Raw genomic sequence first — 12,679 nt, 5'->3', positions numbered from 1 at the left:
CTGCTTCAGTTTGGGCAGATCTAAAGCATCAGTCTAATCTGTACAACCTTCAATGAAGACTCAATGGAAACATCTAGTAAATCCTGCCCTGTACTACCTAATATTCCCTGGTAAGAGTTTGGTTTTAGTTTTGGTTTTGACTTTTAAGGTGACCACGATCATCAAACTTACAAAACAAAGGTCTGAAGGAAAAATTGTAACCACTCTTTTTGGTCCATTGTGGCATTGCCTATTTTGTTTATTTTACTCATTATGGAAAGTTGATAGATTGGAAGCATCAGAGTCACCATTCACTTATGATCACATTACACAATTAAAATTATAAAGCATCTTCATTATGGATTCAAATTCCTCATTAGCAAACTAATAATAGTCATGTGTTTGTGTGTCTACACATAGTATGTACACATAGCTTATACACATAGAAACATTTGTTTTTGTCTTTATTTTTTACTCAGGTACATTTAGTATCTTTGTTACAGGAAGGTTGACAATATAAAACATTTCCTATATACGAAACTCATAAATATCCCAACTGAAAGTATCAAGTTAAATAATGCCTTTGAGCAGAAAAAGAACAGTCCAACATTTATTAACAAGTTTCTTCATGAATTTTCTTGAGTTTTTTTTTAACACAAGAAGGTTTCCTGTACTTAAATTGGCATTTTCTGTTGTTGTTAACATGTATTTCATTGCATTTTTGAATAGGAAGAGATAGCCTATTTACATGGAACCAACACCTGGAGATGGCTGTTTGCCCTCTGAAGTTCCAGTTCTCTTATTTTCTACCTTAATCACAGCTCCCTCAAAACTAATACTTTCATTTCAGTCCAGTCTCTGAACCCGTTTGGCACAAGTCAGTTCTAGCAAATTTGGAACCATCTTTTAAATCACTGGAGCTACTTTGCCCTCACATCCATGGACTCTCAGTTCCCCAGGGCCAAGACCAAGTCTTGACTCTGTGCATCTAGCATAGGCCCTGCCCCAAACAGGTGCTCAACATGTTTGCTTGCAAAACCTTTCTCAACTCTCCTCAATGAAGGAGAGAGAGAACAAAGCCTTTACTGAAGTGACTGCCCCACACAGAAGCACTGTCAGCTTGACATACACTAGATACGCTTCAGCCTCCAATGTGGACCAGTGGTACCTCTGTGGAATACAGTTTTTGACTGGGGATACAGATCATTTCCTTCACCCTCAGGCTCAATCCCATCTCGACTTTTGAACAATCTTGAATTAGGGTATCTATTCTCTAATCATTTAAGAAATAGACCCACATCTAGTTATTTTGGGTCACAAGAAGATATTTAAAGTATTAATCTGTTAAAATATTAAAATGTTTTAAAAGTTCAAATAAAACATCAAAGGCAATTAATTATAATTTTCTTTCTATGAATATTCTTCAATTATGGATGAGAATTTATTAGGAGGAGTACAGAGTTATCTTTCAGAACCAAAGTTTTCTTTAAAAACAAACAAGGATCTTAAAATCACTTTGGGCTTTTAAAAATTGGGGGTTGTTTTGCATTTTCCCTGGTGGCTTGTTTAGTGTTAAATTTTGTCACCCAAACCTTGAATTAATTATTCCTATTTTGGAAGTCTTCAAAAAGATGCATGAGCTCAGTCAGATGGGACAGGTAGAGTTCATTTTCCCCCATGGCTATTTGAATATTAGGAGAGCTTTCCTGGCTATGTCATGGCCCCTTAGTGATGCAGAATTGGTTAAGACTTTGGTGATCTACACATGTGTAACTTATTACACATCACAGCAACCACACATGTGGTAGAAGCAATGTAAACAGCTTCTCCTTAGAGCTGATCATCAGAAAAGCCACTGCCCTCCAGGATCTGAAGAGCTTTCTCATCCCTAAGGAAAGGATAAGACTCGGTCCCATCCAAAAAGCACACAAAAGGACCTCTAAATAATTCCTCATCACACACCCCTACAAATCATACGCGCACGCACACACATACACATACACACACGAGGTTTATAAAAACACTGAAATAATGTTCTCACAAAAACAGCAAAGTCTGAGTTTAGAGAATGAGTATCAAGTACATGCACAAAAGCTTCCATTTAACCTGTATATAAACGGCTCTAGAGAAAGATGCATGAGAAAACTACTGACTACATAGTTTATGGCACCTAGCCAGGGACAGTGGAGGAGAGAATAAATAGTTCGTAGTGAGGGCAAATCCTCTGTCCCATAGCCCAGTCAGGGCGATCCAATGACCTCAGGAGGCAGTAAACACCCAGAGATTCTTCCAGATAACTCCCTGAGATTGGAGAGTTCTTCAGAGTTTCTCGTCTTGATCCTTTCCAAAGCCAACTTGATTGCCGCCACTTTCCTCAGCCTGAAGTCAGCCATCCTTCAAAACAAATCAGAACCTGTTGGTAAATGGGTCTCATTTCACAAAACAGAGGTGTTCCTAGAAAGTGGCTTTTTAGTTGAATTTAAGGGAACATCTCAAATGATCAGTACCTTGTAATCTCAGGATTTAGAGGGACTGAAAAGATCATATAGCCCACCCAGCACATAGAATCTCAAAGACTCCCATGTAGCATCCAGCTGTGTTTCTTAAAGAATACCCTACAAAACCATCTCTCAGAGGTGCCTTGTTAAAGGCTCCTCTCTTTGTAATCCACAATATAAATTTGTATATGACCAAAAAAATTTACATACATATATATGTATGTATGTATGACTGTATGTATATGTCATATATAATTCATAAACATTGAAATTTGTTTATTCCAGTATTTCCCAGTCCTTCTAGGCTAAATATTCGTTTGCTAGATTAATTAGTTTTTGCGATGCTGAGAATCAAACCCAGAGCCTTTTACATGCCAGGCAGGTACTCTGCTGAGCTAAACCACCAGCCCTGTTGGCTAGATATAATTTAGCAAAGATAAGGAAAATTACATAGGAAATACACATATTAGTTCTGCCAAGAGAGTAATCTTCACCTGCCCTATAATCTAGAGGCTTAGTGGTCACTGTGTGATGATATCCACTGATACAGAAATCATTTATGTACCTCTATACTTTAAAATGACTATAAATTCTGGAACTCCATTGAAGGCAATACACAGATTAAAACACAGCTATTTTTTCCTGTTGCTGTATTTTCAATCTATTCGCCATGTGTTGAGAAATGGTTCCCTAATTCAGATGTCAATGGTGGGGCCTCTGGGAGGTGATTAGGATTGGAGAAGGTCATGAGGGTGGGGCCTCCATGATAGCATTAGTGGCTTTATGATAAGAAGAAGGACCTGCGATAGCCTGCTTGTTCTGTCTCACCATGTGATGCTACCTTCTGCCCTGTTATGATGCAGCAGTACAAACTTAACCAGATGCCAGCAGCTTGATTCTCAACTTCCCAGCCTCCAGAACTGTGAGTTAATAAACCTTTATTCTTTGTAAATTACCCAGTCTATGATAATCAGCTAGAGCATAAGAATATGGACTGATGCATCTGTCTTTATCATTTTTAATTATAGGACTGGTAACTATCACTTGATATATAATATTTAATGCACAGATCATGTCTTCTAATTCCATTTATTGATCTTGTCTGGCAGAAAAACTCTTGAGTTTGAAAACTCCTCTGTCTACTTATTCAACTCTTGCATATAATTTTGTCCCTTTTTGTTTGTTTGTTCTTTTTGCTTTTTCCCTGAACAAGTTGAATTAATTGTATTCTCATTTGTTACTGATTTGGATTGGAGTGAGACATATACCACATATATATATTTTACGTAAGCGCATACTATTTTATTAATTAGCAAAAATGAAATTAAATACTAGTGGTTAGTGAACCAACCCTATGATTAATGAGAGGAGAAAATTGAAGGCCTAAGAGTACATTTGAATATAAAGGCTTAATTTCTAAAGAACAAAATTAAATTCTCAAAAACTAGGATTTTTGTCTATATTTACTAATAGTGATTATTGATCAGGAAACATAAGTCCAAGAGCATGGGATAGAACTGAAGTCAGGAAACCTTACCTATGTAAGTGACTGTTCTACACCTAACAGATTGTGAATTTCTCCTATCTCAGGAGCATGGTTTAAGTACTTGGATTATGATAGGTCAGGGGAAGTGAGTGCATGACCAATTTCACTGTTGTTAAAAAGCAAGTGCTCGGGCTGGGGATGTGGCTCAAGCGGTAACGCACTCGCCTGGCATGCGCCACACACTGGGTTCGATCCTCAGCACCACGTAAAAATAAAATAAAGATGTTGTGTCCACTGAAAACTGAAAAATAAATATTAAAAAATTCTCCCTCTCTCTTTTTCTCTTAAAAAAAAAAAAATAAAGATGTTGTGCCACCGAAAACTGAAAAATAATTTTTTTAAAATTCTCTCTCTCAAAAAAAAAAAAAAAAAAAGCAAGAAGCAAGTGCTCCTTGGATTCAAAGATATCCAAAAATAGACACCATCCTGTGCTCCAGGTGGGTGTCCTACAAGTCCACCCAGAGAAACTCTTTTTTCTGAGATTTCAGTGGCACTGTGGTACTCGTGGAAGCAACCTCTGTAGGCTGAGTTAGTGCTGGGACGACTAACAATTTCAGGTAGCATCTAGAGAATATTGTGAAATGGTTCTTTGCTTTTTTTTTTTTAATCACATTGAATATATTCAATGCTATGGACTCCTCTGCTGCCCAGAAATGAGTATATCCATCTAATATTTCATATAAAATAAAAAGCACTTTCATGAACTCCTTTGAAACCAATTTTTTTTAGACCTCAGGTTAAGAGAACTTGCCCTAGAATATCTTTCTCTGGTGCCAAATCATAAACTTTTTCTTATTCACCTTTATATTACCAATTTGGACTATGCTAGGCCAGTATAAGTGGAAGGAGAGGATTGATACATGTGCCAAGATGATCAGTAGGAGAAATGTTAAGTCAGCATTGTGAATCTATAGAGACAGAAAGTAAATTAGTTGGCTACTTATGGCCAAGGAAAGATGGAAGAGAGTGACAGCTAAGGGTTTCTTTTTGGAATGATGAAAATGTTTTAAATTAGGTTGCCATGATGGTCTCAATGCGGTGAATATACTAAAAAACACTTTACATTGGTGAATTTCATTGCAGATGAATGATATTCCAATAAGGAAGTTTTTATTTTTATTTTCTTTTACTATTTAGCATATATGAGAGTCTGTGTTCTATCCCAAGCTCTGGAAAAAAAAAAAGAAAGAGGGGGAGGGAAAGGAAGGAAGGAAGGAAGGAATAAATAAATAAATAAATAAATTGCTATGGTTTGAATAAATGTCCCCACAGACCCATAAGTTAAAAGCTTGGTCCTCAGCTTGGCTCCATTAAAAGGTGGTGGAAACCTTCAGCAGGTAGGGCCTAGTGAGAGATTTTAGGTGTACCCTTGAAAGAATTGTAGGATGCCAGTCTTTTTTGGTCTCTTTTTGCATGCTTGTCATGAGGTGAACAGCTCACTCCACCATGTGACCCTGTTTCCCCTGCTGCCCTCCATGATGTATTGCCTCACCAGAGGCCCCAAAGCAATATGCTTACCCGGCCATGGACTGAAACCTCCAAAACTATGAGCCAAAATAAACCTTATTTCACTATAAGCTGATTGTTTCAGTATTTGTTATAGTGACAGAAAGCTATCTAATACAGTTTTATAAGAAAAGAAAAATGGCTCAATAAGAACCTATAAGCAGAGCTGGGGTTGTAGCTCAGTGGTTGAGGGCTTGCCTAGCATGCCTGAAGCACTGGGTTCAATTCTCAGCACTGTATATAATGAATAAATAAAAAAATAAAGGACCATCAAAAACTAAAAAAAAAAAAAAAATTTAAAAAGAACCTATAATCAACTTCACAGGGCTGGAAGTAGTATGTGACCTCCTGATTGTCATCAATGAGGAAGGAGCTAGAGAAATTTCGGTTAAAGGCCATTAGGCTATTCCTCATTGTGGGAAACTATGGAGACTGTGTACTTAGGTCTCCTAAATAGTGGAATATGAAGGACCACCCATAAGAATAAAGAGCACTGAGTTGATTCCATAGAATCACTGCCTAATCCAATACTCCCCTTATGAGAATGATTCAACAGGGAGACGATGGCTGCCCTCCATGACATTTCCTTAAAAGTTAGGAGTATGACACCAATTTCCCTCAAATCCTTTTTTGTTTTTTTAATACACTATGGACTATTGACTAATGAACTTATCTAACTCCATCTTGAATCAATTTATATTTTTAGCATGATCTAACAAATTCCATATGCATCCCAATTTATTTTGGATTATCAGAACATAATTCTTGTGTGGAGGCAGAGCCTGTTTTATAGAACCTTGAGGTCTCCATATCTCTGGTCTCATCACCCTTTTTCCCTATGATGCTGTCAAAAGACTTTTTTAGTAGGGGAAAGAGTTTCCAGTTCTCCTCCTCTATTGACTAATCTTTTATTTTCACTGTCTCCCCTGAGTTTGAGCCCTGGTTCTAGCTTGAAAAACAAAGTTGATCTGTAAAGTACCCTGGTCTTTTGGATACATGCAAGAGTTATGGGTCTCTGGGGTAGCATATCAGTACACACACATGACAACCTTTGCAAAGTTTCAGAACTCACTCCAGTTCAGTTATATATATGATGATACTGGAGTCCAAAGAGGGGGAAAAAAAACCCACAATTTTTCCAGGGTCATGTAACAAGCCAACAGCAACACTAAATATGATGTCTTCATTCCCAACCAGACTGCTTTCAAAATTATCAGGCTATCTTCCAGACCCACAAAAATACTAATCTCAGCACTGTCAGCCTTCTTCTGATGGTATGTGTGGTTTGACCCAGTACTGACCTCACCATCCTGTTTGGTCTCACCCTGACTTTCATCCTGGTCACATTCGAACTCAGTGCCTCGGTCTACAACATCCACGCCAGCTTGCACCCTGGGCTTCTCGTTTTCCCACTTGGCAAAGCCTTTGTCCTTTGCTGTTTTGTCATGGAACTTGGATTTCATTTTGGGGAAGGTGTGGGATCCTGAGTCCCCCCAGCCAGCCTCTGACCAGACGGGTTCAGTCTGAGTGGCCTGGCTGGTGGTGGCCCGCTGTAGCCTCACAGAGATCTTGCGAGAAGAGCCTGTCACCAGGGTGATGGCTCTGCTGTCCAGGTCCCGGTGTCCAGCAGTAACCCCAGGAAAATCAAACACCTCATCCTGCACTGGAAGGAGAAAGAGGATGATAATTAAAATTTGACTTGTGTCTACCAAAGTGAGTTAACAAATAGCAAGAGTCTGCCATGCAAGGGTCTAGAGGAAAGGACGAGGGACAAAACTAAATTAGCTGCAGGCGAATGGCCTGTTAGTGAGACCAGAAAGCAGAGTGAAGCCAAGGGAATTAGCCACCGCAGATCGCCCTAAGAAAGGCCTTTGTATTTATACTGACACTGACTGGGTTTAGACCCAGAACCCAAACCAGATGCAGAGGTCAGGAGGTGGGTGAAGAGACACCGTGGCAAGGAATAAAGCAGAGGCATTACCTGGGGGCAGCGAGGGGCTTCCAGGCAGTGATCCATGACTACTGCCCAAGGAGGGTGCCCGGGCAAATCTCCTGCAGGCCAGAACCAGGAGGTCTTTGCACTGTTTGTGACAATTGGCTCCACAGTCTGAAAAATCCCAGACGTGTCACAAAGGATGAGCATGAAGCTGTGTGTCTGGTGCCACTGCACTGCCAGCCCTCCCCTCCCCAACTCCGGTTTCTGGATTGAACCTCAGGCCCACAGAGGGGATGTAGGGACTGGGAAAGGGCATGGGGCCTCTCTTGATTCTTGAGGCTTCTAAAGTTCTGAAACATTTGCTCAACTTGTCCCTCCACGCAAGTCATCAACGTGCCTACAGGGCAAACAAGCAGAGTCTAGCTCAAGAGGTTAGTTGTCTTTGCCCAAAACTAAATGCAAATCATGTGGGGCTGGAGTTCTTTCTGGGACAGAGATGGAATCCCCACCAAGGAGTTCCTGACCAGAATGATGGTGAGAAGCCTCAGCTTCTCGTGTCTCTGGGAACAGCTGCTGCCTCTGATCATGTCAGGTGAGGTGTCCTTCCTTCTGTGCTTGTCTAAATTGTTTTTCTTTGTTTCCCAAAATCTTTTCCAGGGCTAGTGATTGTATCACACCCTTCCACAGTATGAAAGTTCAGACAAGGCGGACATAGTGTCAATAAGCATGTTCCATGTTTGACTATAGCTTGGAAATGGTGTGAGATTTCCCATACGATGCTTTGGATTTGGAAGTAGAATATTAATTACTACTTGGGGTAGAAAAATTTGGCCACTTTGGAAGATAGTCCACAATTATTTCATAGGATGAGGGCCCTACACTTCATTTAGAATCAGAAATGATCAGATACGACCATTTCAATGAGTCCATTTCTCTGGTATCATCAAAAAGGACCTTTCTATTTTCAATACCTATTTCCCCCCAAAGGTCTTGCTTCAGATATCGTCTCAGTGACTTGTTTCCTCTATTTTAATACATTTTTGTTTCATTCTGTGTGCCACTAAGAAAAAAATACGGAATATACAAATATAATCCAAGGGTTTAATTTCATTTTTATAGAATCACAGTGGGGTGTGTGTATGTGCATGTGTGTCCCTCTCTGTCTATCTTTTAGGGGATGCAGGATAGAAAACAGAATAAAACTGATGCCTGCTGCTGAGAAATAAGATATTGCCGTTGGAAGTAAAGAGTCTAAGTTGAACCGAGGCACTAGAGGGGAGCACTTGGATGGACCTCCTTCTGAGCACAGGGCTCCCAGGGAAGTTCAGGGAAGCTTTTCTGTTCGTAAAAAATGAGGACAAAATGCTGACAGATGGCTGCAGAAAAAGGCACCACAGGCAGAGAACATTCATCTGAATTAAGCATCCACCTGCAATCAAGTTGTTTCCTTTAGGTTTTGTTGCTGTTGTTGGTTTTTGTTTGTTTGTTAGGTTTGTGGGGGGAGTTATTTGTTTGTGGGTTTGTTTTTGGAGGTGGGGTCTCATTGTGTTGCTCAGGCTGGCCTCCAACTCCTGATCCTTCCATCTCAGCCTCCTGAGTAACTGGGACTACAGATGTGTGTCATCATGCCTGGCTAACTTTGTTATGTTTTTCAAAAACATTATCAGATTCTTTTTTTTTTTTTTCTTTAATGGTACTGGGGATTGAACTCAGGGACACTCAACTACTGAGCCACATCCCCAGCCCATTTTGTATTTGATTTAGAGACAGGGTCTCACTGAGTTGCTTAGCACCTCACCGTTGCTAAGGCTGGCTTTGAACTCATGATCCTCTTGTCTCAGCCTCCCAAGCTGCTGAATTATCAGATTCTTAAAAGAACTAGTATTAACTGTTTGTATAAAGTACTCAGCAACTTCTTAAACACCAATAATGTGTAATAATCATGCATATACAAATAGCAACACATTCCTAAGTGCTTATTAAGCGTGCATACTGCATTTGTCAAATAAATATTTATTTAGATATTTATAAATCTCAGTTAAGTGAGAGAAATATAAGAATGAATTCATTGAAAAGGTCAAAATAGACCTGGGGTTGTAGCTCAGTGGTGGAGTACTTGCCTGCACATATGAGGCACTGGATTTGAACCTCAGCACTACATAAAAATAAAAGTAAATAAAATAAAGGTATTGTGTCCATCTGCAACCAAAAAAAATTTAAGGGGGAAAAAAAAAGGACAAAGTAAGTTTTAAGATTTGTCCTCTTTTTTTTTTTAGATCATCATCTATGTGGTTCAGTAAAGAAAGAAATAGCTACACTATGTGAGGGTGGGAAGAAATGCCCATATATTACAGAAATGGGTATGTGAGTTTTTTCTCTTGAAGGAAAAATTTCTTATATACAATATTTTAGTCAGGTCTGTCTCGCTGGCAAAATTCTCCCATTTCCCACCATAAACTAGATGCTGATAATTTACATGGGAACTTAGAGATGAGGGGCTAGATTTATGCAGTGTTGGTTGATTAAAGGTAGTTTGCCATCCTCTTCTAAAAAGCGATAAAATTCTAATTTTGCTTCTCCCAGAAACTCTTTCCTGAATACGTTAACTCTTCGGTTGCCATGGCCCAGGAGAACTCAAGGTCTCAATAATGCCAAGAGCTACTGTGGTTTGACTAGACAAATTTGATTCCTATCCCCAATATCAATTTTTTTTAAAAATGTTTTTGACAAAATAACACTTATTTACCTTTGCATTTGTATCCTTGCTTGATTATGCCCCAGAGCTGTAACAAAAGACAAAGAAATGTCAGGGAATCTGCACAGAAATCTGGAAGGAAAACAAGGCAACAGGGAAGAGAAGGAAATCCTGGGAAGCTTCGTGGCTGGTGCAGCACAAACAGGATGTAGCTGCTCTAACACCCTTCCTGTCAGAGAGAACCCTCTCCCAGCCCACTCCAGCTGCGGTGATAACACAAGTTGTACTTCCCTTTTCTTCCTCAAAGCCAAATGGAATTTGGGATGGGAAACTGAAGTTGGTGCATTTGTTGGACTCTGACAATGGTCTCTCAGCAAACCACTTGGCCTGTGGGAGTGCCTAGCTCCCTCTGGCTTCTTTCTAATGGCACTGGCTGCTCTTGGCGCCCTCTACAGGAAGTAAAGCAATCTAGGAAGTGCACTTGCCAATCTTGAATTCTGCTAGGTTATTTTCTGAGTAATATTTGTACCCTAAAGAATACAGATGAGGAAGAGGTCTTATTTATTCACAAATTCATTCTCCACAATTGCTCTATGTTTGGCCTGCATTGGGATTGTGGGAGATATAGCTCAGATTCTGCCAGACAAGGAGTTAGTGACTTCTGAGTGGTTAATAAGTAGGAAGTGATTGTTTAATATGTGTTATTGGAGGCCACTGTTTTGAACTAAGCTGCTACACTGGGCCCAACAGACCAGTGGAGTTACAAATACAAATGGAGTTACCCATGGTAAAGTTCCACATCATTAAGCTGAAACTAAACTGTTTATCTGACCTTCCCAGAAATCAGGAGAAATGAGAAATAACAGCTACACACACACACACACACACACACACACACACACGGCTGGGGATGTGGCTGAGTGGTTAAGTGACCCTGGGTTCAATCCCCAGTACCCCCCCAAAAAATGCAGATGCCTCCTGAGACAGGTCAACATTCTGCTTTGGGGACAGGAAAGATTATTTGCCAACTAGCAGCCAGGCTCAGGGACAGAGAATGACTGAAAGAGAGATGGGCACAAAAAAAGGAAGTGTGTATTCAGGGTAGTCATATCCCGTCAAGAGTTTATGAGGACTTTAAGATAATCTTACTTGTTTCTCCATTGTAAAAGGTAAATGTCCAGGAAATTAAATAATTTTTAAGGCCCCACAACCTGGAAAACTTTGTAGTGATAAATTCTTTCTTCATGGAGTTCTTTTTAATAATAGTAATGATAATGATCCTTATGGGGTAGATAATAGTAATCTCCTCATTTTAACAGATGAGTGACCTACAGAGGAGTGAGGATACTTGGCATGGTCTCACAGCTGGAAAGAAGAATGCCCTACCTATGGGAAACACAGGACGACGCCATTGCTCCCGGGTGTTTTGTGTGTGATCAAAGCAACTGAGGTAGGAACAGAAAGGATAAGGTTCAAGATGGAATATCAAAATATCCAGAAATGGTATGAAATTAGCATAGCTGCAGGAAGGTTGAAAAAGCTAAAGTCCTCTCAGGAGGGGAAGTCGGGACATGGTTTGCTAAAGCTTACTTAATAACTAGGAGAAGAAACTCGCCAAGAAGAGGCACTGGGTCAGACTGGCAGCCACGCACAGTAGAAGGTGACCCATGTAGATGGGTGTGCAGGAGTATTTCCCCCAGGATTTAGACTTGAGAACATGGGCAGCTGGAATATGTGGAGTAATTCTGTGTGGTGAAAGGAGCCCTGGTTGAGAGTCAAGAGACCTGGCTGGGATCCATGGTGCCGCTGCAAAGTGATCCCTACGACCTTGGGGGAAGTCACTGCACTTCAGATCTCTGTTTCTTTATCTACAAAACACGGGGATTACCAGCACTGTTTCAGTTCTGGAATCCTAATTCTGAAATAAATCTACTGCCGAGCAAGTAGTGAGTATTTGTCTTCCTTACCATTAAAATGGAACTTAACTGAAAAGCAGAATCTGCGCACAAGAAAAATAGTTCCTTGTATTTTTTTACAATGCTATTCAATGACAGATCTTGGAAGTTATATTTGCAAATTTCTTTGAAAATCAAAGGGGCTCTGTAGGAGCGCGTTTGCTCAGGTGCTTTCTATATCATCCCAGCTGCTCCACCTCTGCTCAGGGGAGTCAGGGACAGGTATGTGGTACTCCCAGGGAAGACGACCTTGCTACTTCTACAGAACTAGAGCCTCAGAGAAGAGAAAGACAGGACAGGACTGGGCAGCAGAGCTAAGGCCTTGATAAGAGCCTCTGACCCTCCCACCCCACCAGAGGACAGATGAATCATTCTGATTTTTTTTTTAACTACCAATAATTGAACCCAGTGGCACTCTAACACTGAGCTACATCCTCAACCCTTTTTATTTTTTATTTTTTAATTTTGAGACAGAAATAATGAATGATAAATTAGTAAAAATTACTAAACTCTTTGTATGTTTATATGCATGTCCTTTTATAATTTACCAAATGGCATTAAAAC

At 40.0% G+C, this 12,679-nt stretch overlaps 1 protein-coding gene across 6 annotated transcripts in view; it reads right to left on the bottom strand.

The window, feature by feature from the left end:
* Positions 1-714: 714 nt before the first annotated feature.
* Rasgrp3 (RAS guanyl releasing protein 3) overlaps positions 715-12,679 on the bottom strand; it is a 100,501-nt gene continuing 88,536 nt past the window's right edge. For 5 of the 6 annotated variants that reach the window (XM_026388471.2, XM_026388411.2, XM_026388762.2 and 2 more), the window contains exons 15-18: positions 10,212-10,248; positions 7,511-7,636; positions 6,831-7,192; positions 715-2,373 (exon numbers count right to left, since the gene is read on the bottom strand). In XM_026388471.2, coding sequence (XP_026244256.2) covers positions 2,365-2,373; positions 6,831-7,192; positions 7,511-7,636; positions 10,212-10,248 — 534 coding nt within the window. In that variant the 3' untranslated portion in view covers positions 715-2,364. The remainder of the gene's footprint in view (positions 2,374-6,830; positions 7,193-7,510; positions 7,637-10,211; positions 10,249-12,679) is intronic. The other variant, XM_026388845.2, reaches the window with a different exon arrangement.

This window comes from Urocitellus parryii, chromosome 12 (genome assembly GCF_045843805.1).
Source record: "Urocitellus parryii isolate mUroPar1 chromosome 12, mUroPar1.hap1, whole genome shotgun sequence".
NCBI classification, from domain to species: Eukaryota; Metazoa; Chordata; class Mammalia; order Rodentia; family Sciuridae; genus Urocitellus; species Urocitellus parryii.
The sequence above is the reverse complement of the archived record's forward strand: the minus strand, read 5'-3'. Positions and strand labels throughout refer to the sequence as shown.